The sequence below is a fragment of the Cibotium barometz genome, chromosome 17, assembly GCF_041138505.1.
Source record: "Cibotium barometz isolate CiBa-2024 chromosome 17, ASM4113850v1, whole genome shotgun sequence".
NCBI lineage: Eukaryota > Viridiplantae > Streptophyta > Polypodiopsida > Cyatheales > Cibotiaceae > Cibotium > Cibotium barometz.
In genome coordinates, this window is record NC_141062.1 from 8,700,112 (window position 1) to 8,727,721 (window position 27,610).

Here is a 27,610-nt window from a genome sequence, read left to right on the forward strand (position 1 = left end):
AAAGGGGAATTGTGTGCATATGCATGGCATTAGGCCTGGGTTTACACTTTTTGTAAACTTGGCATGGCGAGCTAATCGCAATTAGCAGGACGACATAGGAAAGTGGGACTAGGCCCACCATTACAATGGCTATGGGTGGTGGTGCACGTCCGTAATTTGAAATAGCATCTATATTCATGGGAACTAATTTGAAAGTTGGTGCCAAGGTAGATGAATTAATATCTCTCTTTCTAGAGGCTATAAGCCTTGCCACACAAACCAAAAATGCATTGGTGCCTGCCCCAAACGTAACCCCAGACACGTCGGGTATTAACATCTATCTTTCTAGAGGCTATAAGCCTCTAGATGAATTTGAAAGTTGGTGCCAAGGTAGATGAATTAATATATCTCTTTCTAGAGGCTATAAGCCTTGCCAACCACAAACCAAAAATGCATTTTGGTGCCTGCGAGACGGATAGGTGCCCCAAACGTAACCCCAGACACCTCGGGTATTAACATCTCTGTTAAGATGGGCTGGCAATTGCGCAAGATTCACGCATCCTAGCAGGTTCATAAGAATGGGGAGTGATTGAAACAAGGGCACACACTCACCTATGTGTAAGCATATCGATCAATCAAGCAGGCAGATAGGCTTGCTCATGTGATGAGCAACCAGGACAAAGGAGAAAATGTAGCAAGCTGCTATGACTACGATTTGAACCCATATGATTGTTTTTTATCCAGTAAGGGCCCCTTTCGCGCCCGCTTGAATAATAGATGTACATACACATAGGTGAGCGTGTGCCCTTGTTTCAATCACTCCCCCTTCCTATGAACCTGCCATGTGACCTTTCTAGGATGCATGAATCTTGTGCAGTCGCGCTAGCCCTTGACCAAGGTGTTAATACCCGACGTGCCTAGGTTTACGTTTGGGGCACCTATCCAAGACCAATGCATTTTTGGTTTGTGGTTGGCAATGCTTATAGCCTCTAGGAGGAGAGACATTAATTCTTCCACCCTAGCGCCAACTTTCGAATTAGTGCCCATAAATATAGATTCTATTTCAAATTACACGTGTGTCACCACCCACTGCCAGTGCGCCCTGCCTTACTTTTTGACGTCATCTCGCTTTTTTCGGCAAGCTCTCCATGCCATGTTTACAATAATGCCATGTGTACACATGATTTCCCCTTTTTTGTGCCCCACTTCTACGCAGTTGATCCCTTCATCACAAGCATTAAAGACTGCATGGAGATAGTGCTGAGGCTAGCCTGGAAAACCCTACCACCAAGCATGATTTTTGACGGGCTAGGTCACCCTTCGAAGATAATGCCCTTTTTTAACAATTTACCTTGTTTTTGATGATCACCCAAAACAAATGGCCATATTTTATGGCCAAAATGCCCAAAAACGGGCTTGATTGCCCGGACTTTGGCCACCACCCCCATCAACTCAACTACTTTAATGTTCCAATATACATATGCATGTCATTGCTAGCTTTGAGTTATCTGATGTTCAAAATTTTACTTTTGAAGCACACGCACACGCACACGGCCATGCTACCCTTGCTATGCCATGTTCAGAATCTGGGACCATGTTTTCCTGTGGACCACTTACGAAGCATTGAGATAACGACTTAACTAGCTATGACAGAAGTTCACATCCAACTCTAAAAACACTTATGGTTGTAAGTTTTAAGATCACTAATTCATCTAGAGATTAAAATCCAATTCATTTCCAATATATACATATATTTTGACTTCTAGATTGAACTGAAGTAGGTGGGCCTTTTTGGATGAAATAACTCAACTATTTCCTATACCTTGACATGTAACCTTGGTCTATAGGTAGTGCAATAGGGGTCATTTGAGCACCCCTCTAAACTCATTTGAATTAGATGTGAGTGTGAATTATTATTTTTTAACGATTGTCTAGACTTCGACCCATAACCTTAGACTATAAGAATTGTATCAGGGGGGTCCGCCGTCTAAGATCCTCTCAATTGGATTTTCTAAACTAGGACATACTTTTGACTAGATACTCTGAATTGGATACTTTGAACTAGATACTTTCAATTGGATACTCTAAACTGGATACTCTTAAACTGGATACTCTTAACTGGATACTCTTAACTGGATACTCTTAAACTGGATACTCTTAAACTGGATACTCTTAAACTAGATACTCTAAAATTGGATACTCTTAACTGGATACTCTTAAACTGGATACTCTTAAATTGGATACTCTAAATTGGATACTCTTAATTGTATACTCTAAACTCGATACTCTTAAATTGGATACTCTAAACTTGATACTCTTAAATTGGATACGCTAAACTGGATACTCTTAATTGTATACTCTAAACTCGATACTTTCAATTGGATACTCTAAACGGGATACTCTTAATTGTATACTCTAAACTCGATACTGTGAACTAGATACTCTTAATTGTATACTCTAAACTCGATACTCTAAACTCGATACTTTCAATTGGATACTCTAAACGGGATACTCTTAATTGTATACTCTAAACTCGATACTGTGAACTAGATACTCTTAATTGGATACTCTAAACTCAATGATGTGCACTAGATACTATGCACTGGATAGAGGTGTGAACTAAATACTGTGAACTAGATATTGTGAAAAAAATACTCTAAATTGGATATTGTGAACTAAATACTCGGAGTTGGATACTCTCAACTAGAGACTCGGAATTGGATACTTTGGCTTAGTTATTGTGAATTGGATACTTTGAATTAGATACTTTGAACTAGATATTGTGAGCTAGATACTTTGAATTGGATGCTCTAAACTCAATTCTCTGAATTGGATAGAACTGTGAACTATTATTCCTTAAGTACCAAAGGAGTTTCCTTCTTGACATCCTCTATCATGAAGGATTATGACACTTAGTGGTGCCTCTCATATGTAGCTACATGATCCCTTTATTGTCTACAACTGCGGTACCCATTTTTATCTCCTTATAGTGGGTAACTTGAAAATAGTGCCTTGTTATATGTAATGGGGGATATGGTTGGTAATTGTGGCTAGTGTGGATATTATTGATGTACCTCACTAAAATGGCTCACTTGATATCATGCTTGTATGAGGGCTTCAGAAATTATCTGAGATCATAAAAAATGTCATGCTTGATATTATTTATCTATCAATGGCTTACTTAATATCATGTTTGTATGAGGGCTTCAAAGATTATCTGAGATCTAGAGATTGGTGGGTGGTGAGCCATTGTTAGAGGGTGTTGAGGAAAATTTCAAGGACATGAGGACGCATCATTTCAAAAAACGTTTACATGCTTGGAGGCTACAATGAAGAATGGCGAGTCTATGGACAAATAACCACAAATTAAAAAAAGTACTTGACATTTGGTGTACATGTAAATCTTAAGTGTAAGATACATACATTATCACTTCTACTATTAAAATTGGTTTATGAAATGATTGTGTGCCTTGTGGGGTTTCAAAGGTGGCTTTCACATCTCATTGAGAGTGGGTAGCTCATACACAACCCAAATGACACAAATAAATGGTTGTCATGGGAGTTTTTATCTTGCATGTATCTTCAAACATGGAAGGATGCGGGTTTATTAGATTGGGAGAATGTACGTTACCCATGGTGGCTTGAGTAACATCCCAATGAGAGGCATAAAAGTGAGGAGACTCTTCTTGAAGGCATTCAGCATGGAAAAAATGTGAGCGCAAGCGTTCCCATACATGATTGATGTATCATATTATGTGTACACTTGACTTTAGTTATATTAAATTTTAGCATATCTTTTGAGTTTTCATGCTACCATAAATCCTTCACGTGGGTTTGCATCATACCCACCACCCAATGCAAATAGAGATGTATAAAAACAATGAAATTAGGCCGAGGCTTATCTAGAGCTAGGGTTAGTAGATCGCATGATGGTGGTGATGTATCACAAGGTGGTGGTGAACCGCAAGGTGGTGGTGGTGGTGGTGGATATGCAAGCATGGATCACTAAAGGGAATGATAGTGTACCAGCGATCCATTCACATTTTAATAAAATCACTGATAATTTCGTTGTTGGTAAACACTTGTCATATAGTAGTGCTTTTAAAAAAATAAAAATTTATTTCTCTAAGCTGCACACACATGCTCTCTCTCTCTCTCTCTCTCTCTCTCTCTCTCTCACTCTCTCTATCTATCTATCTATGTTTATCACTTTCTTCCATCTCTTCTTGCTTCCTCCCTCATACTTCTCTCTCTCTCTCTCTCTCTCTCTCTCTCTCTCTCTTCCTTCCTTCCTCCCTCATTCTTCTTCCTCTACCATTTATTGTCATACAATCATCTCTCTTCCACACTCCTCCTAATTATTAAAGATTTAATTCATTAATAGTTTTCTTAATGAAGATTAGTGTATTCATGTATGTATGATTATAAATTAGGGTTTTTAATATAAAAGGGTGGAAGGAACTAACCTCTTTTTTGCTTTGTTTCTTGGTTTTGTAGGTATCTCCTCTCTCATTGATGAAGGTAAGTTTACTAATCATGTTCTTAATCAATTTGGGGTTTCATAATTAATAGCATTTTGACTAAGAAAGTAGGATTAGATATATGGATTATATTTGAGGTAGACTAAGCTAACATTTTTCAAATTTTAATTCTTTGTTCTTCTTTTGTAGCTATTTCCTCCCTCTTTCATAAAGGAAAGTCCACTAGTCTTGTGCTTAATCTATTTAATGATTAGTTTATAATATTTAAAGTGTAGTCTATGCATAAAGCTTTTTGCAAACTAATCATAAGCAAGTTGCAAAGCAAGGCAAGCCAAGTGAAGGATAAGATTTAGAGACATAGAAGCCACCGCAAAAGGATTTGTAATATGAATGTTTACTCAACTCTTGGCATCTTCCAAGCGTTTTGCATCCTCTGCCAAACACTTCATACACCATGGTGTAGAAGCCACATACAATGGCATTAGGTTGTTTGGGGCACCTCAGTGGTTTCAAACTTGAAGCCTGCCAATGGGGATGCCAAAAAAGTACAAGTGATAGCTTCGAACACATCTCGGCCATGCTTTCCATCACTCTGTACCATAACAAAACTGGGCACGTTAAATGTAAACCTGGACATATACGTAAACTTGGGCACATTTGCATAGAGACGGATGGCGACAAGGACACTTACCGGTGGAAGGCAATCTTTTGCATCAACAAGGCTCTTATGTGAGTTGTTATGCAATGCAAATAAACATCAATGCCCCCTACATAGAAGCACAAACTAAGAACAGGTGACACAAAGCATATAAAGATAGTGCAAGCTTGACACGAAAGGGGCCCTTACCAGATAAAAAATAGTCATATGGGTTCAAATCCTAGTCATAGTAGCTTGCTATATTTTCTGCTTTGTCCTGGTCGCTCATCTCATGAGCAAGCCTATCTGCATGCTTGATTGATCGATATGCTTACACATAGGTGAGTGTGTGCCCTTGTTTCAATCATGTCCCATTCTTACGAACCTGCCAAGATGCGTGAATCTTGCGCAATCGCCAGCCCAGCTTAACCGAGATGTTAATACCCGACGTGTTTGGGGTTATGTTTGGGGCACGTATCCACACACACCAATACGTTTTTGGTTTGTGGTTGGCAAAAAGAGACATTAATTCGTCTACCTTGGCGCCAACTTTCAAATTAGTGCCCATGAATATAGATTCTATTTCAAATTACGCATGCGTACCACCACCCACCGCCAATGTAACAGTGGGCCTAGTCCCACTTTCTGACATCGTCCTGCTAATTTCGGTTAGCTCACCATGCCCGGGTTTACAAAAAGTGTAAACCCCGGCCTAATGCCATGCGTACGCGCATGATTCCCCTTTTTTCGTGCCCTGCTTCTGAGTGGTCGATCCCTTCATCACAAGCATTAAAGACTGCCTGGAGATAGTGCTCAGGCCAGGCTAGCCAGGATTTACAGTGTACACCCCTGCAGTCTATGTGGAGCATGGAAATTAAAATTGCGGACGTGACTGGATCATGAGTTATTGTTGTGTGTGTGTGTGTGTGTGTGTGTGTGTGTGTTATTGTGAGAGAGAGAGAGAGAGAGAGAGAGATCTCGCTTCAATGTCGTCCATGCTGTCGTTAAGTAATGTATTATGAGAGCATGCGTTGGTCTCCTAGCCACAATTTATACTATATTGAATCGCATTGCAGGTACCAGCTGGAATCAACCGAAACGGGCCGTGGGGAGGCAATGTTGTCATCTCTACCAGCAGCACTGCTAGTGCTATCTGGAGATTTACTACATTGATAGCACGGGGAGGGTCACGATCGACGAGCACCATGGTGGTAACGGAGGTGTCATGCACGAGGTCGAATCCGTTCGATTCTCTTTTTTATAATATATATTAGTGGAAGCGACACCGGTACAAATATAATCGAAGTGTTGCTTGACGTATGTGGTTCCGTTGGAGGGCGCTTCACAGCAGCCGCCCATCTTCCAATATGACGGCCTGAACATCGGCATCGGTGACTTGATAATCCTCTTTGTCCCGTTTGGTACCCTTGCTGAGCGCTCGCCTAAGCAAATTATTGAGCTTGCACATGGTTTGGAGGCCAGTGGGCAGCTTTTTTTTTAATGGGTGATTCGATCGGACATCCCCCGACTTTGCAATAAAAATCAAGCAGTACCAAGAAGGCCGGGCTCCCTTAGTTGAATGGGCTTCCCAGCAGGAGATCTTATCCCATCCCTCCATTATCATTTTTTTCGTTGTCCTCTTCACTTCCTTCCACAGCAGGAGATCTTATCCCATCCCTCCATTATCATTTTTTTCGTTGTCCTCTTCACTTCCTTCCACCGCTTCATGTTCATAATTAGGATCCTCCTCTTCCTCTTCCCCTTCATCCTACATACATGCCATCAAGCCCAAGGTAAGCAAGGGAAATAAAATATAATTAGATGTAGATAAGAGAAGGGTTTAGGCTCACTTACCTCATCTCCTTGAGTCCCCAAAACGGACTCATCCAAGTGTACGCCTTGCATATGCATCCACGCCAACAATTGTGGACGGCGGACTTTGTATCTATAGTCACACTCCTCCTTTGTTGGATCACGCTCAACAACCTCCCTCTACAGAAAATAATTAAGAAAATGTGCGGTTAGTTAAAAAAAACAATATAGTATAAAACAAATCGAAAGAGGAGAAGAAATGATTACTAAAAGAGGTACTTACGAAACAAGCAATGAAAGAGGACTTTCCTCCCAAGCTGAAGTGTGAAGCCCCTCGCTTTCGTAGTCAGGCAGCACTCACTATTGCTTGTTGTTGAAAAGCACATGGGTGATTTCTCATGAGGCTGCATGTGTACTTCCACTCCTTGAGTGTACTTCCACTCCTTGTTGTTGAAGCACATGGGTGATTTCTCATGAGGCTGCATGTGTACTTCCACTCCTTGAGCGTGTAAATGCTGGGCTTCTCTAGATTATTCTTTGCTGCTCTCTTCTTGATATGTGGTCTCTTATTAGAGCACAAATCTTGATTCATCACTTCATCCAATCCACGGAGAAGCAAATACCCGCATGTGGAACAGGGAACTCCGACTGAAGCACATCAATGACGTATTGCTTTGAAAGCTCATCTTGTTATTTCCACTTTTTGAAGGAGTTCATGAACTCCTAGAGTTCATGAACTCCAGGTTTGTAAGTACATGCATGCGTTTCATGACTTGCTTCCCTCATGTATCATGAGGACAGCACCATCGACATCCATGTTGTATGGTAGGGTGCGTGCATCGAATGGTGGAATGGGTCTCTTGGGGGATGGCTCATAATATGTAGATGAAGAGCCCCCCTCTTGGGGAGATGCATCGGGAGACCTAGTGCTTCTTTTGTCAAAGCAAAAGAAGCCTACTCCTTGTTAGAATTTCGTGGTGCTCATGCTAGATCAAATATTTGGAGGAGAGAGACACAAAATATAAGAAAAGATCTTGCTTATTAAGTTGCTCAAAATACAACTAAGCTTCATGCTCATAAAATGCCTTCTAGCTCCACCTTTAAATAGGTGAGCTAGTGGACCATAAGTCCATTCACACACACACACTTCTCCTCCCCTTTTACATAACCTTAGTCTCTTAATACCCCCCCTCAATACCAACTATGAAAAAAATTAGAATAGGTGATATTGGACATAGGATGCCTTTATAACATTAGGCATACAAGGTCAGGAATATAGGTGTGGTTATATTGAGATTTAAAACAATTTCTCAGTGGAGTTAGAGGCCGATACAAAGTTAGCCTCTGACTCTTTGTTAGGACATTTTGAAGTGATATGTCCCGTTTGTTTACACTTGTTATATTTCATTTTGTTGGGATATTTGATCCAACAATTATTCGCCAAATGACCCACCTTTTTGCAATGGACACATCTTACTTTGATCACTTGATGTGACAAAGCTTGTTCGATATTCGATGAAGTTGTTGCATTTGAAGATTTAGCTCTTGCCTTTGGCCTCTTTTCTTCATCAAGACAAGATTGAATGACTCCTTCAAGGGTGGGATTAGGTATGTTTTTCAAGGTGGTGACTAAGGTGGGGTACACCTTCTTGACTGCTTTTAGCAAAACAGCCACTGTATCATCTTCATCCATTCTCGCATTCACTGATGCAAGTTGAGCCATAAGGCCCTTCAAGTGAGAGATGAAGGTTCCAATGCCGTCTCCCTCTTTGAGTTCCAAGCTGAAAAATTCAATTTTAAGTGAGATCTTGGAATTCTTACCACGAGCTCCATAGAGCTTGTCAAGCTCATCATCGTAAAGGATCAAACTCCAGTGTGAACTACAACATGCAATTAGAAGTATCAGAAGTAACATAAAAAATATATAGTAAATATAGGTCACAATACTAAAACTATAAATGAGTTTACATGTCACTTACTCTTCATTGTATGCCATTAGGATTATTTGAGCTACATCAAAATTTATCGAACTAAACCACGGACATACATCAACCAATGAAGTATGTTGTATAGTAAGAACTGAGGAAAGAAGGGAATCTACAATATATACATGATTTTGAACATTGAATGGGAGATTTGATATAACCAAGCTGCAAAAGATTACATTATATTAGTTACTTTGGACAAGCAACCCACTTTACAATCATGATGATGAAAAGGACGTAGCAAACCTTAGAACTGTTATGATAATTCTATCGTTGACTTGCCTATAAAACATTGGATAAAACATCAATCTCCTCCGCATCGAAAGGGAAAAATCGCACGGTGCCTCGCACCGGAAGTCTAATGTGAAATGAGGGGACAAAATAACTCAAAGCTCTGACATTTGACTTATGCATTTCCTGAATAGCTGATTTCTTTAACCACAATTCTTGGAGCTCTTGCATCCTGGCTTGGTCGCCAATCCTTTGTGCGTTGAGCCTTGTGTCATGTGAATGACTAGCCTCTGTCACTTCTGTGATCTTAACTTTCTTCGTCAAAGGCCGGATTTCCAAAATTCCCTTCATTCTCTTATCACTAAGTAGGGTGGGCTCTAGCATACGGTCATATCTGAACCTGAGCAAACGAAGCGAGTTCATTTCTTTCGGTATCATAGTGACTCTGTGTGCATGTGCGGCAAGGACATAGCTATTCTGAAAAAACTCGACAAGAGCCAGTCTTCCGTAGCCTCTTGCAAACATCCTAGGGTAGAGGCCTGCCAACACATATTAATGCCAAAATTCTCACATATAGAACGGACTACACGCTGGAATGGCAACTTCAGAACCGCGCAATGCATATGTTTCTGCACCTTCCTTAGTTCAAGAAGGACGGATCTATGTTGGTCGTATCTGTGTCTCCTCATTGAGTGCAGTGCAGAAATTTCCTTTCCCGAACTAGCTTCTCTACCTAATTGAGGATCTGTAGATGAGAGCCTTGCAATCTTCTTCGTACGCGCCATCTGAAAATAGTCATAATGTTACATCAATAAATACATAGGACAATAATACAAAAACTACTAGAAAAGTTAACTTGGATAACGAATTAGCTTCAAATCAATACAACGTGATATGGGTACTTCAGACAAAATCTAGATCAACTCCTCGCGTTGTATTGATTTCTCAAAGAGACCCTTTCATTTGACAAAATAACATAAGAATAATACACCTAACAATACCTATGACGATAAAATAGGTCCAAATCACTACATCGCAATGCGATAGAGGCATACCAGACCTAATCGTCATACCCTCAATACGGTGTAGTGATTTCTTGCACAGAGCGTTTCATTTCACAAAGTAGGTCTCATGGAAATAAGTAATAGATAACATACACGACACAGAACAATGTATAGGACAAGAAAGTATGTCCAAAACACTATAATGCAATATGGCTATATCAGAAAAAATTATAATTCATTCTTCGCGTCGTGGTGACTTGTTAGACATTGCCTTTCGTTTGACCCGATATCTAATGAACGTAGGTAAAACATGATATATATGATTGAATATAACATTTAAGACATTGCCTTTCGTTTGACCCAATATAACCTAACAACACCTATGACGATAAAATAGGTCCAACTCACTACATCGTGATAGAGACATATCAGACCTAATCGTCATACCCTGAACGCGCTGTAGTGATTTCTTGCACATAGCATTTCATTTTACAAAGTAGGTCATGGAAATAAGTAATAGATAACATACACGACACAGAACAATGTATAGGACAAGAAAGTATGTCCAAAACACTATAACGCGATATGGCTACATAAAAAAAAATCATAATTCATTCTTTGCATCGTGGTGACTTGTCAGACATTGCCTTTTGTTTGACCCAATATAACCTAACAACACCTATGGACGATAAAATAGGTCCAAATCGCTACATCGCGATAGAGGCATATCAGATCTAATCGTCATACCCTCAACGCGCTGTAGTGATTTCTTGCACAGAGCATTTCATTTCACAAAGTAGGTCATAGAAATAAGTAATTGATAACATACACAACACAGAACAATGTATAGGACAAGAAAGTATGTCCAAAACACTATAACGTGATATGGCTACATCAGAAAAAATCGTAATTCATTCTTCGCGTCATGGTGACTTGTCATACATTGCCTTTCGTTTGACCCAATATCTAATGAACGTAGGTAAAACATGATATATATGATTGAATAGAACATTTAAGACCAGGAGTGATTGCTTGATAACTTACCACAAAGAGTTACGTAGGGAAAATGTTGAAGTGATGACGCTTGCTTGATAAATCGCAGAGATGGTGCAAATGAGGCACACGCAGCTGAAGGAGGCAAAATGAAATGGCGGCAAAAGACAAGGACACTTGACATTTACCGAGAAGGACGAGTACCACATTTACTGAGGACAAGCACGACACACGTGCGAAAGAGCATGTCCACACGTGCCAAGGAGGACGTGGGGCCATACTCATGATGATTACGATCAATCAAATTTTTACACGTGTCATTATATGTGCAAAGAGCATATGGTGTGCCATCATGCATGTCTGCCACATGTACAGACCGTTAGTTTCCGTGGATAAAGATGACCAACATTCATTATTCCTTGCTTCTTGCTCTCGTGCAATTTTTCTCGCAGTCATCACCTTCACCCTGCTTCTTGCTCTCCTACAGTCAACTTCGTTGGTTGCTTCTTGCTCTCCTAGTGAATTTCACGGTATGTTTTTGAATATTTCGGTGTTTCAATTTGAAGTTGTATAATTGTATTCCATCAAAGATTGTTGCTTTTAGATTTTTAAGAATTTAATTTATTTCTCCCAAATATTTCATCAAATCACTACAACGTGAAGAGGGATCTCGGTGAGAACTAACGTACCCATATCGTGTTGTAGTGATTTTGCCCACAATGGTAATTTGCTTGCATAAATTTCTTGAAAGCACTACAACGCGAGAAGAGGTCTTGGTGTGTGAACTCTCTCAAGCATATCACGTTATAGCGATTTGTCCTACTGTCGTTCTTTTTTTACTTTTTCAAAGATTTCATCGTTTAGATTTTTAAGAAATTATTTTTTTTCTTACACAAATAATTGATCAAATTACTACACTGTGAAGAGGGGAGTCGGTGAGAACTCTCCCACCCATATCACGTTATAGTGATTTGTCCTACTGTCGTTCTTTAGTGATTTTTCTTACAATCGCCATTGCCTTTGAAATATTGCATCAAATCACTATAACGTGAAGAGAGGGCTCCTTGGGAATTCTCCCATATGTATCGTGTTGCAGTGATTTTGGTACATTTTTCCTTGCAATTTTATTTTCTCACTAATATTTCATCAAATTACTACAACGCGACTAGAGATGTCAGTGAGATTTCTCCAACGCTTATCGCGTTATACTGATCTTGGCTAATCCTTTAATATCTTACACAAAACTTTCGTCGTCCTGACATATTTCCTGGCTTGTAGATGGAACCTTTCGGGATTGAGGTTGAGTCTGATGCTGGCCTTCAAGAAACCCCAGATGAAAAGTTGTTCGACTTCCTGTATAAAGTTTGACAGCATCATCTCGCCATCCTAAAATCTCACGCATGTTTAATTTCAATTTCTCCATCAAAGACATGATTGTTTCTGTTCGTTCGTATCTTGAGGAGAAAGGGCAGCAATTTCAGCAGACCACTTTGAGTGGTACAGTTATGTTTGACGGCGTCCAGTACGTGCACGTGAATGATATCGTGCCTTCAATAACCTTGAGACAAAAGTTAAACAGGGATGTTTTAAAGGTGCCAGATGATAAGAAGAAGACACACAGTAAGTTCCCCATTCACAATCGCAAGTGTTATCTCGCTGCTTACCACTATGGATTTATCTGCTACCTGCATGTGCTGCTTGAGGATGAAGAAGTTGCAAATGAGAAAAATGAAGCCACAGGAACCTCCAAGAACAGAAGATGAAGTTCAAGAGATTGCGGAGGAGATAAACTTGGCTGCAGAGAGGGACTTAAGTGAGCAATTGGATATTGATGCACTCAGATGACGAGCAGCCCTCTATGATAGAGGAAGCAAGGGAAATTCCAACCCCACTACTCCCCACATTTCCTATTGGTAACAAAGAATATTTGTTGATTACAGATATTCAAGATCTCTTTGACATAAGGGAAGACTACTGTCTGGCCATCATTGCACAGAATCTTGAGGAAGATGAAGATTTTGTGGATCCAGATTTGGATAAGTATCTCTTATTGGATTCAAATGTCAAGGACAGTGAGTTCCATTCTACTGCCGACACATTATCCATGATGTACAAGGATGCAAAAAGCTATGAATCCAACCTTCCCACCGAAGGGGAATTTCAGGCTATTTAGCAAAGAAATATTTCACACATGGGAAGGGAAGGGGCGTCCTCATCGACGGTCCAAGACACTAACTCAACAATCAATATATGGACAAATGATTTACTTGTTAATGATGAAAATCAGAAGGTGTGTTTACTTGTTAATTACTTTTTATCGTACCGAGTAGCTTATTCTATTTGTTGTGTTGGCTTATCGACAATATTGTTTTGCAACTGGTTGTGTTTGAGGGTGAGTTTTTCGGTTGCGGAGAGCGCAAGCAAATGCGTGGGAGGACTCGGAATGGACTCAGCAGCACTGGGAGAGTACATAAACCGATTGAAGTTTCCACAATTCATTATATTCCACAAGAAATTCTCGAAAGACAATGTAGAATTTCCTTTGTTTGCAATCAAGACATTATCCAGATACCTTGGGGCATATCCCGTCAGGTGGAATGCAGACAAAGTCATGCTTTTGGAGAAGCAGTTAGCATTGCGAATCTTTTGGCAGGGCCCTGGAGTCTATGCACTAAGGAGTAAATATTACTTAGCCTATACTGCTTATGGATTGGCATGTGGGATTAAGGATCCCAATATGCTAAGCGATTATGGCAAAAGGGAGCTTCTTCTGAGATTCACAAAATCGAGGGTTCCTCCAGTTTGCCAGTTTACAGAATGTTGCAGAGCCATCTTCAAAAAGGGCAAGGCTTCATGCACTCGAGGATGTTAGTGGTGTGTCTGGCAAGATGTCAAATGATGGCATAAACCAGATTGTTGCTGAGAAGCTTAATAAGAACGACTTCCATGCTTGGAGGTTCAGGTTGACAAATTTCCTGATGGGAAAGGGTTACTGCTGGGACTACACAGAAGGTGAGCACAAAGAGGCACTGGAGATACCAGAGATCAATCCAACTGCTGCAGATATGAAAGAGTTCAAGGATTGGAACCAAGGAGCCAGAAAAGTTATGTATTGGCTCTCTATCAGTATACATGACACCATTATTGGGCACATACAAGATGCCAAGTCCCCCAAGGAGGCGTGGGACACCTTGGTAAAACTCTATGAAATGAATACAAAGGTATTCTCAGGACTGACAATGGAGGTGAGTTTACAGCATTTGAGGATTTTCTAGCTTCAAAAGGCATACAATGACAAACCACCATACCCTACACTCCTCAGCAGAATGGTGTGGTTGAAAGAAAGAATAGAACGGTGAAGGAAATGGCCCGCTCTCTCTTACATCATGCAAAGCTACCTTCCTCCTTTTGTGGGGTGAGGCTATAGCTACTTCAGTTTATCTTCTCAATCACTCTCTTACTACGAAAGCAGTAAACGGCATGACTCTAGAGGAGGCTTTCACAGGCCACAAGTCTACTGTTTCTCATTTTCATGTCTTTGGTTGTGTTGCAATGGAAAAAGGCAAGGGATGATTCATCGGCAGTGGCACGAGAATGGCTCACCCAAACCCCCATTGACACATATCCAACAAGAGATTACCTGGTGAACCGCAACTGTCGTGAGGATCTTTCCAATGGCCAAGCTCATAATCCTTGAGATCTCCAAGCTCTACAAGTCCTTGAGAAGCAATTCCACCGCACCTCCGCGAGCATTGTCATACCGCTCGCGTTGCACTACGTCTACTCATCCCTCCTCTCACCTCACTTCACTCACATACACTCACTAGCATGGATTAGAGAGAGAGAGAGAGAGAGAGAGAGAGAGAGAGAGATTAGCAAGAGCAAGACTCTATTGCACAATGGGAGAGTTTTTTGTATTATGAGAGATATTGCATAATGGGAGAGTTTTTTGTATTATGAGAGATATTGCAAGAGCAAGACTCTATTGCACAATGGGAGAGTTTTTTGTATTATGAGAGATATTCACTTATATACATGGCCATAAGTATTCATACTCACTTAAATTATGGCCAGCCGGGCACTTTAGGCTCATAAGAGGCCTAATGCTATTACAATGACTACTCTCATAATATATCCATGAAGTACATCACTTAGGACTTCATCCTAACTTACTGCCACACACTCTTGAAGCGAGAATCGCCATAAGTATTCCATCGGACCATTACGGGTGCCCATCCAAGTTGTAGATTTGGACACCATTACTTCATATCTTGAATGTATGACCTTTTGTTGATATTAGATAATGGTAGTAGCTCTTGTTAACCCTGGGAATGGGTTAACATCGTCCACAATCTATTCCTAAGCTAGAGTCTTGATTTGCCTGGGAGGACGGAATACAAATCCACCGGTAGGAGTTGGTTATGAGATGTTTGTTTGATTTATGTCATTTTGTTTTTCTTTATACAATGGAGTGCAATAGAGCATTGTGGCATGAGGAGCTTCGGAGGCTACACCAAAAGCAGAAGCTATTTTTTCTCTTGAGTCTATTAATTTTGGTTTTTTCTTCAAGCAATTCAAAAAATGCATATTAGGTTAATCCCACCATTAATCTTATGATATTAAGATTAATTAGGCATTCCTTGCATCATTAGGTTGCTTGGGACTAGCCTAAGCAAGCCATAAAAAGAAAATCCTAAAAAATCATCATTGAGGGGGAGAAATCAGGGAACGACCAGGAAAATTTGAGCACAGTTTAGTCTTGGATTGCATCTTTGAGAGGTGAACAACCGTTAACAGAGGTACGGCCGTACATTTCTTAGCCATACTCGTTCACTTTTTGTGGAGAATCTCTCCAAATATGTCTCATAAATGAGAGTAATGTGCATTAAAGAGAGCATAAATATGCATTTAAAGAGAATAAATGTGGTATAGCTGAACTGTAAAGGAGGATAGCTGTCATCAAAAGATATGCCATTTTGGCATAGCTAAGAAACATGCCTGTCAGTCTGTGAGTGTACGTTCGTACCTTCACAGATGTACATCCATTCCTTCACAAGTGAGCAGTCGTACCTTTACGAGAGAAATCTTGTTTCCCCCACTAGCGAGTCTTTTTATTAACGCAAAACACAGTCACACCTTCTGGTAATTGAATGACTGCTCCTCAAATGAGAAACGCCCATTCTTCTATCTATCCATGGGCCATTCCTTCTTGACGCACGAACACCCATTCCTGTGTCCAACCCACGACCTTGCCTACGTCCATGAACGGTCGTAGCTTCGCTTAAGCCACACACGTACCAAAATTATGTGAACACTCGTTCCTTTATGAACTAACGGACATTCTTAAGCTTCCAGAGGGTAAAAATTTCCCTATTCAAAGTGTGACTCTACACTGATACTCAACACATTCAGGCACCTATGCTCAGGGAAATTGGTGTGGAACAACCCCTTATTTGATGATGTTGAACCCTCCTACGCACAATCACTTGACGTTGTTAGATTTGACACTTTGGTTAACACAGTGTGGAGTCAACAAACAGTGTTAGTCTTTGATATCACCAGTGAAAGCGAAGTACATACAAGCATGGGAAAAACCACCCCCGACTTAGAGACAAGAGGACTTGATATATAGCAAGGGTGAAAAAGAGAACATAATGCATGTAAGGGTTGTTTTCGATGCCTTAAGAGTCAATAACTGTATGCAAAGGAGAGCAAGTGTACATTTATGGCACAAAAGGTTATCTTGGACATATAGTGAGCAAGGAAGGCATTATGGTGGATCTATTGAGATGTCAAGCTCAACATGAGCTGACACTCACGAGGTGCCTACATGACCATTCGACATTTACATCACTGGCAGGTTTGGTAGCTAGCACCGACATATCTTTGCCAAAGACTCTACAGCTGGACTACACTAATTAGTCCACACCTGCCCACTCCACTTAGCGTGTTCACATTATGAACTGCTTGTATATACTCTATTATGTGTGTTAGTTACTATATCTTCTTTGTGGACCTCTTTTGTTGTGTTGTGAAGAAGAAGAAGAATTTTCAGCCTCTCACCTTGTGTGTTCTCTTCTATGGTTTGTGTGAGTGTGTGTGTGCTTGCAAGAGCTTAAGCTCTCTTAGACCCTGCATCTTTTCATGGTATCAGAGCCTGGTTCATGCTAATGAGCGACAAGCAAGAGAAGCACAGAAAGAGGTACGAGGGTAAGAGCTTCATCTACTCTTCCCCCTTTGTGTTGGCTACTACACCCTTGTCGGGAGCTATTCGGGAGACACTGGCAAACGAACTCTGATTGAGGAGCTTTCTTCATGGGAGCAGAGCTTTCTTAGATGGACATAATTTTCAGGCCGAAAACGTGTTTAGGGCGCGTCTAGACCTCCGTTTTTCAGTTCGCAGGCATTCACATGCACTGCGGGTAAGTTTTGATTCTCTGCAGAACTCTATTTTTGGAGCTGCAAGAAGAGTGATTGGTTGTGCAGACATTGTGTGTCACTGTTCACAGTTTGGGTGTGTAGTATAGTACCGTGCAAACAATACAGCAATTTGTGCAAGTCAAACAAGAGTGTTGTTTTTGGTAAATTTGTGTTGCAGATAAGATGTCGAATAATGGAATAAACCAGATTCTTGTAGAGAAGCATGACAAGAACAACTTCCATGCTTGGAGGTTTAGATTGACAAATTTCCTTATGGGAAAAGGTTATTGGGACTACATTGAAGGTGAACATAAGGAGGCACTAGAGATACCGGAGATTAATCCAACTGTACAGATGTAAAATAATTCAAGGATTGGAATCAAGGATCAAGAAAAGTCATTTATTGGCTTTCTATTAGTATACATGACACCATGATTGGGCATATACAGGATGCCAAGTCACCTAAGGAGGCATGGGACACCTTGGTGAAGCTATATGAAACTAACACCAAGGCACAAAAGATTCAGTTGAAGAATGAGCTTTATAGTGTGGAGAAGAAAAATATGTCTGTGAATGATTATGCCTTGAAGATCAAGGGCATTATGGAATCCCTTGCATCTATTGGTGTTTCTATTGATGATGATGATGATAAGGTGGAAGTGTGTCTACGTGGTCTCGGGCCACAATACAAGGCGTTCAAGATGTCTATTCAGACTCGAGAGAACATTCCCAACTTCACAGATTTGGTGTTAATGCTGATCATTAAAGAGAAGAATTTGGGTGAAGATCAACAGTCTTCACAAAATAAAAATAGTTCACAGCAGCAAGCCTTCTACACAAATACAGATAGAGGACGAGGTAGAGGTCATGGATGTGGCCAAATAGGTAATCCAGAATTATGATCAGCAGCAACAATAGTCCCAGGATTCGTAACAACAACACACAGGTGGAAGAGGCCAATTTAGAGAAGACAGGGGGAGTCCACAAGGTCATGGTAATTGGCAAAGGTAGCATAATGATACAGGAGGCTGTTTGTATTGTGGTAAGCCTGGACATGTGCAGGTAGATTGCTATAAGAAATAGAGTGACATGCGAAATTGAAAAGAGAAGCAAAATAACTATGCATCCTCTAGCAGATAGAATGAGGATAATGAGAGGTTGTTTGTTATGCAACACGTAGTTAATGTTGTGTCTAGAAATGATGTAACGGTATCTAAGGATAGTGTATGGTATGTTGATTCAGGTGCTTCGAACCACATCACAAGTCATGGGTGAGTGGTTCAAGGAAATGAAGAGTCTTGAAAGACTAGGTTTTGTTGAAACAAGGGATGACATTGTTCATCCGATTGCCCATGTTGGAGATGTGCCATTGTCTATGCAGGATGGTAAAGTGAAGTACCTTGCAGATGTATTTCATGTTCCGAACATTACAAAGAGAGCAAGGTTTGCAGGTCCGGTTTAACCCTGAGTGTTATGTAGAAGACTTTAAAGATAAGTACATGAGGTTGGTTACAAAAGGCAATAGAATGGGCATAATGTTTACATTGAATGTAAATATGCTTGAAGTGAGTGCTGCAATGTTTTCAAATGCTTCAGGAGTTGTTGCAGATACAGATATTTGGCATAAGAGAATTCGACTGAAGTCTATGCAGACTAAAGAAATTGTGACAGGGCTGCCTAAGTTTAAGGTTGAAGGTATGCAGAAAGTATGTGAAGCATGTCAATTTGGAAAGCAAACAAAGCATGTATTTCCACATGACAGAAATGTGAGCAGGAATGTACTAGATATTGTGCATTCAGATGTATAGGGTCCCACGAAGATTATGTCTATGGAGGGTTGCAAGTACTACATAGCATTCATTGATGACCACACAAGGAAAGTGTGGGTGTATTTCATGAAAGAGAAGAGTGAAGTGTTCACTCATTTTCAAAATTTCAGAGTGATGGCTGAAAAACAAATAAGAAAACGTGTGAAGTGCCTAAAGTCAGATGGAGGGGGAGAATACTTCTCCAATGAGTTCTCTGAATTCTTTTTGTGAAAGAATGGCATTCAGAGAAAATTTACATGTAGGTACACTCCGCAAAAAAATGGAATTGCTGAGTGGAAAAACAGGCACATTGCACAGATAGCACAAGCATTGATGATAGAGAAGAATATGCCGCATAGCTATTGGGCTGAGACTGTGTCTACAATAGTTTATATCATGAACAGGACTCCTAATGTATCCATACATGATGTAACGTCAGAGGAGAAGTTTATTGGTAAGAAACTTGATTTGTCTCACTTAAAAGTTTTTGGATGTATTGCATATGTGCATGTGCCAGATGAGTTGCGTACTAAGTTGGATCCAAATACAAAAAAATGTGTGTTTATTGGGTATTCCCTTGAGAAAAAGGGATACAGATGCTATAATCTTGTTACACATGAATTGAAGGTAATTAGGGATGTATTTGATGAGATGAGTAGCTGGTATGCTACTGAAAAAGATGTTGTTGGGGCTGATATAAGTGGAAACATGGTTGCACAGAATGTAAGTCAGCAATCACATTCATTGAGTGGACCAGGAGAGTCCTCATCCAGTGGTTTTATTGATATACCATGAAGTGGCAGGCTGCATCATAATACCAGTCTTGGAAATGTAGTTGGTACATCACATAAAGGCAAAGAGAAAGTGGTTGAGCCCCTTGGTATGCCTAATATTTCTGCAAAGCATTCTCTTGTTGATGGAGAGTCTAGTGGCTCGGAGATGAGCCTTGATGAGGAGCTTGGGATTCCAGCAACAACAGTGAGAGGACACCTGATGTGGAGAAGGCTATGGAAGCCATGACTGCAAAGTTACAAAGATTTGGAAGAGTCAAAAACCCTCTGTAGAGGTTGACTTATGATGGTTATGTGGCACATCATTATGCTTATATGGCAAAAGTTGTGCAGGTTGTAGAACCCACATGTTTTGATGAGGCTATTGGAAATGTGTGTTGGGAGAAAGCTATGGATGAGGAGATGGATGCATTGTATGAAAATGAGACTTGGAATTTGGTGCCATTGCCTGAAGGCAAGAAAACTATTGGTTGTAAGTGGCTGTATAAGGTAAAACATAATAATGACGATAGCATAAGCAGGTACAAGGCTACATTGGTGGCCAAAGGATATGTGCAAACACATAGGATTGATTATGAGAAGACATTTGCCCATGTTGCAAAGATGGCAACTGTGAGAGTTGTGATTACGGCGGTTGCAGCTAAAGGTTGGTTTTTATATCAAATGGATGTAAAAAATGTGTTCTTGCATGGTGACTTGCAAGAAGAAGGGTTTATGGATCAGCCACCTAGTTCGAACTGTCATAGAGACAATATGTATTGGACATGTTGTCCAAGTATGGGATGGCTAATTGTAAGTCAATCTCGGTGCCATTAGATCAAAATGGCAAGCTTAGTGCAGATGCAGGTTATGTGTTGGAGGATCCCACTATGTACAGGAAGATTGTGGGGAGTTTGATCTATGTCACGATCAACATGCCAGATTTGAGTTACACAGTTGTATTAAAGAGCCAGTTTATGCAGGTTCTACGCAAAACACATCTTGACAGTGTGCGACGCACACTTCGGTATTTGAGAAACACTATTGATTATGCATTGTTTTATGCAACAGGTGTACCATTGGAGCTATATGGGCACACAGATGCAGATAGGGTAGGTATCATCTCAGAGAGAAGATCTAGCAATGGATTTATGTTTTTATTAGGGAGTGTTGTTTTGTGACATGGAGCAGCCCACAATTGCCTTATTGAGTACAGAGGCAGAGTACTGAGGAGTTGCGGTGGCAGCGTGTGAGGTAGCTTGGTTACGCAAGCTTGTTGATTTGGGGTTGCATGTGGAGAGAAAGGTTGTCATATATTGTGACAATCTTAGCAGTATACAGTTGGCCAAGGACCCAGTTTTCCATGCACGGATGAAACATATTGAGGTACATTACCACTTCATTAAGGAGAGAGTCTTGGGAAGAAGCGACACCAACTTGGCCTACGTCAGCACACATGATCAGGTCACTGACATCTTCATGAAGACCTTGGGAGCTGAGAAGCTCCGTAGATTTTGAGATATGCTTGGATCATGAGCTGGAGTTGAGCTTGAGGGGGAGTGTTGAGATGTCAGGCTCAACATGAGCTGACACTCACGAGGCGCTTGCATGACCGTTCGACATTTACATCACTGGTGGGTTTGGTAACTAGCATAGACATATCTTCGCCAGAGATTCTACAGCTAGACTACATCGACTGGTCCACACCTACCCACTCCACTTAGCTTGTTCACATTATGAACCGCTTGCATATACTCTATTATGTGTGTTAGTCACTTTATCTTCTTTGTAGACCTCTTTTGTTGTGTGAAGAAAGAAGAAGAATTTTCAGCCTCTCACCTTGTGTGTTCTCTTCTAGGGTTTGTGTGAATGTGTGTGTGCTTGCAAGAGCTCAAGCTCTCTTCTCCCTTGCATCGTTTTAGGATATAAAGAAGGTGGAATGCGTTAAGGATTGGCCCACGCCTATAAATATCACTCAATTGAGGGGATTCTTGGGCTTGTCATCATTCTATATGAGGTTCATCAAGCGATATTCTCATATTATCTCTCCTCTCACAACAAGCTTAAGGAGGATGCTTTCTTTTGGGATGCCATAGCCGATAAGAGCTTACAAGAGCTCAAGGGAATGCTCACATCATCTCCCATACTTGTATACCCGGACTTCATGAAGTCATTTATTACGGTCCAAGCCGATACATGTGGAAGAGGCATTGGGGCTATTTTATTTCAAGATCATGGAGTAATTGCATTTGAGAGCCAAAACCTTGATGAGAAAGAGATGGTTATGCATGCCTATGACCAAGAGATGTTAACAATACTTTATGGAGTAATTGCATTTGAGAGCCACAACCTTGATGAGAAAGAGATGGTTATGCATGCCTATGACCAAGAGATGTTAACAATACTTCATGCAATAAAGAAGTGGCATCACTACTTGTATGGGAGTCACTTCTTTGTGAAGAGTGATTATAGAGTACTCAAATATTTTTTGTCTCGACTTACGCTATATCGCAAGCAAATAACATGGATGGCTACATTGCAAAACTATGATTTCAAAATCTCTTACATGAAAGGGAAGAGTGATTATAGAGTACTCAAATATTTTTTGTCTCAACTTACACTATATCGCAAGCAAATAACATGGATGGCTACATTGCAAAACTATGATTTCAAAATCTCTTACATGAAAGGGAAAACAAACGCAAAACAATTTATGGATCATGTGTTCAAGTTACATGGAGTGTCACAACAAAGTGTTAGTGACCGAGATGTGAAGTCTATGAGTACATTTTGGAGGACATTATTTGAAATCATGGAGACTATTTTTGACACCTAGAACCGCTTATCACCCTGAAACAGATGGACAAACTGAGAGGGTGAACAAGTGGGTGGAGACTTACCGTGAGGCATTATTGCCATGATACGCAAGGTGTTTGGGATGAGTGGTTGCCCCTTACCGAGTTTGTTTATAGTAGTACGCATCATGAGAGCATTGAGACACTCTATGGGTATAAAATGAATATGCCAATGATGGTTTGAAATCAAGAGGGAGTTAATCCTAATGCAAAAGAGGAGATGGAAAAGTGGGATGCACTCTTACAACAATGCAAAGCTAATTGAAGCAAGCAAAAGAAAGGACGATGAGACGCTATGCAAATGCTCATAGAAGACCATTGGAGTTCAAGGTGGAGATTAGGTTTTCTTGAGAATACCTAAGACTAGACATGGAGCTCTTAAGGGTAACACAAACACCAAGTTAGCTCATCGATACTATGGACGATACAAGATTTTGAGACGAGTTGGTAAAGTTGCTTACCAATTGGCACTTCCATCAACTACAAGAATTCATGTTGTGTTTCATGTATCACATCTTAAAGCTTACCTTGGGCTGGAAGTTCTTGTGCAAGATGAGCTACCTCCAATGGATGAGGAGGGCATGATCAAGAGTATGTGCCGGAATTGATTTTGGGCACAAGAGAAAGAATCCTTCGCAAATCAAACTTTGGTGGAATGCTTGGTTAAATGGCGAGGATTACCTAAGAAATAAGCTTCTTCGCAAACTGCCTCTACATTAGAAGGGTTTGAAGGGCTATTGGATGCATTTGAGGGGTCCACCAATGAAGCTTGGCAACAGTGAATTAGCTTGCCATAATTTCGTGTAAATTCATTATGGACAGCCCTATACCCTTGGGTTTTGGATGCATAGTGTTGGGAAGTTACATGAGGCTTTTATGCCATTATAAGGTAGTTGTTATGGCTTGTTTTGAAGGCTTTGGGGACAGTTTATAACCATACACATGCATTTTTAGCACCACATACAAGGCATGAGAAGAGAGCTAGATGCTGACATGAGTTCTTAGTGATATATTCCATCCATGTGGATTATATTTATATACATCAATGGTTTCAAGGACAAAGCCTCTTGGGTGGGGATGGTTTGTAACAAAGCTTAAAAAGGTCTCATGTAGTTTGCGCCCAAGGCTAAAAGGTTTGGAGGATGGAAAAGGACCATGCCCGTGGACACATTAAAGTGTAATGTGAAAAGGGAGGGTCTTGTATGTAGCTTGACCTTTGTTTTGTTTTTGTTTTGAGATTGATGTTCGCACGGATTTTAAGGTGGACAGCTGGCTGAAAAAGACCAACAGAAAATCTCAAGCCTTATTGATATCAATTTTAAGAAGAAAAAAAAAATTCAAAAGTGGCTGCTGGACTTGCAGACCACAGCTACAACCGGGAGCCAGCTGCAATGCCCACATTGGTCCCTCTTCAGCAATGTGGGCAATGCCCGCATTGGTTGAACTGGGATTCTGGGAAGGTTAACAGGCCCAGTTTTCATTCCAGACTAAATTCCCAACCAATTGCAATTCTGGACATGTTTAAATGCAAGATGCAGGCTTCTCTGTGGTTGCCAAGTGAACACACAGGATTCGGATTCTGCGAGATGGCAATTGGTTGCTATTTCAATGCGTTCGGAAACGCCCTTTACTGTAATTTTCAGAGCTCAAATCGAGAGAAACTGATTGTAATTTTGCCTAGCCTTGTTTTTTAAAGATTCAAAATTTTAGTTATAAACTCGATTAGCAAACTCATTTTTTCAATACAAATCGGTTGAGGCTTAAGGCGATTAACGATGCCTTTTATCAATAAAAACCGGTTGAGCTTGAAGGTGGTCTTCCTATTAGGAAGGAGTCTGCTCAAACAAAAGCAAAGCATATCCTTTTAAGTTCTCATGTTATGCAAAGAGGACACACAAAGACCAACACACATTCAACATCACAAAGCGATTCAGCACTGCTTTAGATTTTTGTACTTGTGTCCCAAAAGGAGCAATAATTAAGATCTCAACTGTCATTAGCATATTCACAACAAGGCAAAATCACTTAGTACACAACCAGGACAATTTCACAAGAACACTAATGTAATGCTCTCGAGCATAAACACATCGACCTGTTCTCTCAACAACCAAGCAACTGAACACACATATCACACGAGCATGCCCTTTTTCTCAACTACGTTTAGCTGTGGCACAATGAGAAGGGCATTCCCTTGAATTGAAATGCCTGACATCTCAAAGAAAACGCCCCATCAATGGGCATTACTGATGAAGAGATAAGCTCCACCTATGCCACTGGATTTGCCCTCTCCCAAGTAGTTTATCACAGCTCAAGTGACCAACCAACCATCTTCTTCACATCCCAGCTGCACGCAGATACAGCACTTAAGAAACACTCCCATAGCTGGAGAGATCCAGCAGACTGATCCGTGAACTCCGCAGTCGGTTATGGAGCTCTGTTATTTGGTCATGGAGACATTGTAAATCCCTGTCAAGCTCTTCCACATACTGCCGGAGCTGCTTCACTAGGTTCCTGATTTCTTCCCTCACGTCTTCAGGCAAGGGGAATTCATGTGCAACCTCTGTTATTTCAGCCAGCCTCTTGATAATGGAGAAAATTTGGCCAAGCTCCCAAAGATTCCCAATCTTAGTTCTTTTCCCTTTCCTCCTTATCTCATCTTGCACTTTGTCTTGTATACTTAGAAAAGATGAAACCCACAGAAAGGAGCCAGGGTGATTGAAAGTGATGATGGAACTCTTACCTGGGTTTGGGAGTGCAGCCATGGTTGTGCTGAGGAAGAAAACAGACATGATGTTAAGGGCATGTATGGCAGCACTAAAGCTTTCATCCAGATCTCCACCCGACAACTTGGGAGCAACCAAAGCAGCAGCTACGCCTTGCAACTGCCTTGCAGGTTGAGAAAGACGGCCTGTATGTCCATGCCATGAACGCCAACGCTTTGGCCCATTCAGGCCTACGGTTTCATGCTGGTTTAAGGTTAGGGTTTCGCCTGCAAAGCGATGGCTAGCCCGATGCAGATGTGGATGCACATGCCCTGCCGTTTCCGCTTGCCCTTCTGCTTCCCCAGTCAGATGAAGAAGCTTGCCCATGGCTTTCTTGGCTCTTCGGATATGGCCAGGGTTGAAGCTACCCTTGCTGTCACCAAGCGATTGAATGACAAGTTCGAGCAGGGTTTTCCACTCCTGGACCTCCGAGACCTGCTCGGCTATGGCGTTGCAGACATCGATGAGTTTGACGCTTCGTTCTAGGAAGTCATTCATGAGAGTGAGGTGCGGCTGGCCAGGAGGAGGGGTTAGGGTTCGCAGGTCCTCTACTGTGAGGAGGACAACCAACATGGCTTGGCTGAGAGAAGACAAGGTGATGAAGGGGATGTCTTCCATGGGGATGAGGGAGGTTAGTCTCTGAGAGAGGGCAGCTTCAAAGCCATGGTAGGATGGAGAAGAAGAGGAGGAAGGAGGAGGAAGGGGGTGTTTCACGTGCAGGATGCTGCCGATGGACGAGAAGAAAGGGTGGTGGTGGTGGTGAGAGGGATGCTGGGCGACAGGCATGGCTGCGTGGAGGGCCGGACTGCAGCAGCGTAGAAGTGGAGTCGAAAGCCGGGGGGGGATGTAGCTATAAGAAATAGGAAAGCGAAGAAGGCTTAGTGGAGTTTGACGGCGTCAGTGATGACGCCGTGCAAGGTGACATGGGTACTGACGCTACTACCGTTGAAGCTGCGGCTGCCAAGCCTCGGCGGCTTCACGACTCACGGCTGCATATTTTGCAGTCAGCACAATTCTTTCTCACAGCGCGGTCGTTGCTGCTGATTTGGCAGCCTACCATTTGTACACAAGCGTGTCGAGACACCAAGCAGCCTTGCCTAAAACACTGCCTTCATCTTTACAAGAAACTCTCAATATATATATATATATATATATATATATATCTTTCACTACCCCTAAACTTCCAATATAGATATATATCTCTCTTCCACTACCCCTAAACTTCCATCAAAACTAAACCCACCAAGAATATGGATTGGAATCCCAACTAAACAATAGTGGCAAGCCCCAATCTCATATTCTTGGAGGCATGGAAAGCTCTTGGAAAACCCACACTTACACAATCCTAACACTTACATTCAAATTTCACATGAAATGAGTTTAATGAGCACTATTGGTTATTTCATTTTTATACTTTCTTTAGGAGTAGACGCAGGAGCACTCTAAGTGTGGATTATCATTGGAAAAGAGTGGATTGATGCCACTCAGTGCCAAATCAATTGGCGAGAAGGAAAGGCCACCATGGAAATCAACGTGGCAAAAAATGTCACAATCCTCACGAGGAAATCATCCACACACCCTCACCACCATCAACTGCCCTTTCCCCTCACACCCCATCCTCATCACCGGGCAGTATCCCCTTTTTACCACACCCCATGCCTCACCAAAGCTGGTTGAACGGGCATTGTCGAAACCATCCAACAATGATAATCAAGCCTCGTCGTCGACATTCCCCCTCAACTCTACATCCTCGACCACCCACGCTGCAAGCACCTCGACCTCATACCTTTATCATGCCAATAAATGGTGTGTGCCCAAGAATCTTCTTATAGCTCAGGGATTCTATGATGGATACAAAAAACTATGGATCCCT

At 41.2% G+C, this 27,610-nt stretch overlaps 1 protein-coding gene across 1 annotated transcript; it reads right to left on the bottom strand.

Moving 5' to 3' along the window:
- Window positions 1-24,944: 24,944 nt before the first annotated feature.
- On the bottom strand, window positions 24,945-26,584 carry LOC147629647 (protein BYPASS1-LIKE-like). Its single transcript, XM_086811151.1, has one exon. It carries the CDS (start codon window positions 26,521-26,523, stop codon window positions 25,339-25,341), a length of 1,185 nt encoding a protein of 394 aa, XP_086667277.1. The 5' UTR covers window positions 26,524-26,584; the 3' UTR covers window positions 24,945-25,338.
- Window positions 26,585-27,610: the final 1,026 nt, after the last annotated feature.